This window comes from Buceros rhinoceros, unplaced genomic scaffold, assembly GCF_000710305.1.
Source record: "Buceros rhinoceros silvestris isolate BGI_N320 unplaced genomic scaffold, ASM71030v1 scaffold22696, whole genome shotgun sequence".
Taxonomy (NCBI): Eukaryota; Metazoa; Chordata; class Aves; order Bucerotiformes; family Bucerotidae; genus Buceros; species Buceros rhinoceros.
In genome coordinates this window covers 20,613-25,154 of record NW_010417246.1, presented here as the reverse complement: position 1 = coordinate 25,154, position 4,542 = coordinate 20,613, and the positions used below count along the sequence as shown (strand labels likewise).

General features: G+C 52.1%; 1 protein-coding gene across 1 annotated transcript in view; it reads right to left on the bottom strand.

The window, feature by feature from the left end:
• BCL9 (B-cell CLL/lymphoma 9) overlaps positions 1 to 4,542 on the bottom strand; it is a 12,202-nt gene that overhangs the window by 5,915 nt on the left and 1,745 nt on the right. The window contains exons 2-5 of the mRNA XM_010138146.1: positions 4,144 to 4,460; positions 3,047 to 3,236; positions 2,486 to 2,585; positions 36 to 2,049 (exon numbers count right to left, since the gene is read on the bottom strand). Of these exons, the coding sequence (XP_010136448.1) occupies positions 36 to 2,049; positions 2,486 to 2,585; positions 3,047 to 3,236; positions 4,144 to 4,460 (2,621 nt within the window). The remainder of the gene's footprint in view (positions 1 to 35; positions 2,050 to 2,485; positions 2,586 to 3,046; positions 3,237 to 4,143; positions 4,461 to 4,542) is intronic.

Sequence of the window (4,542 nt, the reverse complement as noted above, 5' to 3'; positions counted from 1 at the left end):
AGTCTTAGTGGAGGCAGCAGCAGCTGCGGCAGTGGGGCCCGCAATCATTCCTGCCAGCTGGGAGGGCGTCTGAGGGGACTTGAGGTTCCCTGAGGGAGACCCCATCATGGGAGACTGGACCTGGCGCATCGTGGGGGACTTCAGGGGGTTGATTCCTGGCGAATGCACCTGACCAGCTGCGGAGATATCCAAGGGCTTGCGGCCGAGGCTGCGCTGCGCAGGGGGAGCAGTGTTGAGGCTATTAGGGTTACTGGTGGGATTGAGAGGTAGTGGCGGCATGTGGCTGAGCCGGTTGTTAGTCCTTTGGTCAGGCCCGATCTGTTCTCTGAGATTTCGGAGTCCGACTCCTGGGCCCTGAGGCATGGGAAGGAAAGGCCTGGGACCCATGCCATACTCCTGCTGCGGGTGCTCCCCAAATGGCAGCGGCACCATTTTCTGCTGAGAGGAGAGCATCTCTGAGACACCAGGGCGCAGTTTCATCATCTCTTCTGGCCCAACTCCTGCCTCCCTCAGCTTCTGAGGAACCAGGGGTGGGTTGGAGCCCATGCTGACATTCATGCCCATGTCCCCCTTCATGCTGCCAGGGCCCATCCCAAACTCCAGCTCCCTGCTAGATGCCATTTGTGGGGGTATTCCTTTTGGGAAGTCTCCCCTAGAGGGGCTCATCGGCCCTTCCACTGGCATGCGAGGGAAGATGGGGTTATTCCCAGGCTCTATGTGTCTCTGGGAGGGCATCATTCTGTTTATCTCCATGCCGGGCCTGATGCCTTCCATGTTCAGCCCAGGAGGGAGGCCCATCTGTTTCTCAGCCAGCTGCTGCTGATAGAGCTCTTCGGGCAGGCCCTGCGGATTGGGGAACCGCTCCCCTCGGCCAGGCCCACTGAAGACGCCCTGGCCAGGGGGGAAGTTTCGGCCATCTGGGATTTTTGGCACGTCGTCTGGCCAACTAACTCCCGAAAGCCCAGGCCGGGAGGCGGGATTTGGGACACTGGGGCCCTCCATGTCAGGGTTCATCATTCCTGCAAAACCAGGCAGGCGCATCTGGCTCCCGGGCACGTTGGGATGAGGAGCCATGCCCCTGGGGGGCAGAGAATGGGACATGTTCATGCCTTCAGGGAAGGGCTCTGGACCCCCAGGTCCCCAGCCCTCCCCAGGGGTCATCTGGTAGGGAGGGGGAGGACCTCTGACCACCCCACGAGGTCCATGCTGATGGACCATCATGTCCTGCAGGGAACACTGCTGCACAACCACCTGCTCTTGCTTTCTTCTCTTCTCCTCATAGAACTCCTGCTGCAGCTTGAGCCAGGCCACCTGCTCAGGAGTCATGTGGTCCAGGTGGTCTGGGCCTATGGGTCCTGACTGGGAGTTCATTGGTGGTGGCCCCATTTCATCTGGAGAAAAAGGCATATCTCTGTGTCCTTGAGGGCCAAACGGAGCCCCTCCATCTGTCCGAGACCCTGACCCTTTGCCTAAACTTTGGGATTGAGCCATCATGGCCTGTATCGGCCCTTCAGGTTTCTTTTGGGGACCATCCAGCACCCCAGCATTTGGAGGTGGCCCCCCACTTTGCCCTCCCGCAAACTCCTTCTCATCAGGGAAGAGCATGCGTTGTATGTCTCTCAGGGTCTGCAACGAGCGCTCTCGATGCTCCAGCTGCTCTTGTGACAGTCCATCTGGATTCTCACCCAAACTGGATGGGTCCCCACCAGACACTTGCTGGGCAGGACCTTTGGGTTCTGCAGCGGAGCTATTGCTACCTTGGGAAACTGGGCTAACCGCTCGATTATTGGGGGTCGAACTCTGTCCAAATCCTTCTGTCTGCAGTGGCGTGGAGTTGGCAGGGCTGCCCACAGACATCACTTTGCTTTCCACACTGGGACTGTCCTGATCTATGGGACACGGGGGACCAGTGGATTTGGATACTGGTGCTGACACGGGTGGAGTCGGCTGCATTTTGGCGTTCTGGGGAGGGTTCTGGTCCTGGGCAGCTGGCGGCTGTGGTTGCGGCAGGGGCTTAGGTTCAGTCCGAAGCGCAGTGATCTGGGGGTTCTGTAAGAGAAAGCCACATGCTGTCACTTGCTCTTCTTACAGCCATGTCACACAAGCAGCAATGCAAACAAATGTCCTGTCTCAACCCCATCAGCCCACACTTTGCAAGGAAGAGTAGCCTTCATGCAGCAGTTACAGAGCAGAATCTTGGCCATGCAGAAGCCTATTTTGCTCAAGCATTACAGCAGGGACCACTTGTTTCTGTGTTAGCTCTGCAAGAGCAATGGGTCAGAAATACACTACACAAATATTGCAGGATTCAAGCTCTTCTTTGGATGTTCCCAAGACATTTATTCGCAGAAGGGTTGAACAACAACTTTCTCTCTCCCACCCTAAAACTTATTTCAGAGCGTAAATAATCATCCATCTCTCTGTATCTCACACACTCAAGCACATTTACCATTTCCTTTCCCACCCACATGCAGGTATTCCCTACCAAGGGTACAGTGTTTCGTTCCGCCTTGCTGTTTGAGATGTTCTGGATATGAAAGGACACAATGGTTTCCACCTGTCCCTTCAGCACAGCTTCTGCAGCCCTGCAAAGACAGACAGATGCACACATCCCGCTGAAGCTAAGAATCAATTTTTCTTAAAGGCTCTCCTTTCTATCCTTCAGCTGGCAGAAGGAAGAAAGTTAACAACATGTATTTCACTCTAGATGAGCAGCAAAAGAAAAATGCTTACATCTACAAAGTCATCAGCATTCAGAGTTCATGGCTCAGTTTAAGCCATCCTGGCTGCTACTCACTGCATGGGTTGCAAAACAGTATCTAACAGCATTTGCCAAAAAATCCCCACGCCTTGGAGGAATAAATAACCGCTTCTCAGAGGGCAAAAGGTAGCAATATTCTCTACTCCAGCCCCTTCAGCATCCGCAAAACAGGTAATGACTTTTTGCTACAAGAACACACTTGATGGACAAAATGCACTCGAAAATCTTTTTAGAAGAGAGCATAAATAAAAAAGAGCCCTGCTCTCTGAAGACATTTCTACTTACTTGTTGGCCATCTCAGTAGAAAAGACGTAAACCACTTTGGATGGAGTCTTCTGCCCACTTGCCGGCTCCAAAGTGGCAGTCAGGCCATGGGAAGGTGTGGAAGACCTTGGGGCTGAAGCATTTGAAGGAGTCATGGAGTGTGGCGTGTGCTGGGACTCCTGGGACTTCACATGGTCAGCAGAATTGCAGTCTAGGAGGGCAGAAAGAGGTAAAGAGGGGAATCGCTACCTTTGGAGCTCTTTGGAAACCATTTCTGGAAAGTGATCAGAGCTTTTCCTCCGATGAAATTTCCTGCTTCTCCCTCAAGCATCACTAAAGGCAATTCTGCTATTACACCATGCATCTTCTCTCTAATGCCAGGCTGTCCTTCAGGCAGAAGAAAGCTCACCCTATCCCTTTCCAAACCAAGTGGTAGCTTCCAGAGCTGATTCCTTTGAATTCTCTAATAACCACACAGAATAGCAGGAAAGGTACATACTAAAATGAAGCAATATAACCATGTCTGTGCCCAAGGAAACCACTGTGCAAGACTTCGCTTTTTTTCCCCTCAGCCACCTTAGCCAGGTGACCTAGCAAATGGACAAAGGAAAGATGGACAACTATACATCTAGTCTGTTTTTGCACTACCTCCCAGGGGCAATGTTGTAGCCAGAAACAGAACACCGAAATCCCAACTCTCTGGCTTGTGTTACCAGTCAGGGTGCTAGGGGTTATGTATCTGTGTTGACAAAACAGGCTTGCATATTGTTCAAAACCCCAGTTACAACAGAGCAGTTCCTGAAAGGCCAAAGGCCAGAAAGAAACCAACAGGTTGCATTTGTACTTTCAAATCCTCTGGGGAAGTTTCAGAGTTACAAAGGAACTTTCCCAGCAGAGTCAGGTCTGCACATTAACTGAGCGTGAACAGGACACTTACCGATGCCAGCTATGACAATCTCTCCTCGTCGCCTGTGCTCAAGACCTTTAGACTTCGTTGGCTGGAACACCAGAGCCCCAGACGAATAAATATTTCACTGAACACTTGCACAGTGACTCTCCATCTGACAGAGGACTCAGACTAATTGTCTGTGCTTGTACACAAATCCTAGCAAACATACCTTTGATTTCAGGGTCATCGTTAGGAGTTCCAGCTTCCCTCTGTTCAAAGGAGTCTGCCGAAATGCTCCTCTCTCTCTTCCCCTTCCCCTTGGCACCATTTCCAGCCCCATTCTTCAGCCCCATGCTCCCACCTGGGCCAGGGAGCACTTTGGGGGGGTGACCTCCAGTTTTGGGGTCACAGGGAGAGGGCTGGGATTGGCTGGTGGAGCCCCCTTGTTTGCCCTGGTTGGAAAATTTGGAATCCAGCTGGGGGTTGCCAGATGGGGACATCACTGTAGGGGGACGGACCATCACCTCCTGCTTTGATTTGGGGCTACTAGGGGCAGAGCAAAAAAAAAAAAAAAAAAAAAAAAAAAAAAAAAAAAGAAGGAGGAAAAAAAAAAAAAAAAACCCCAAAG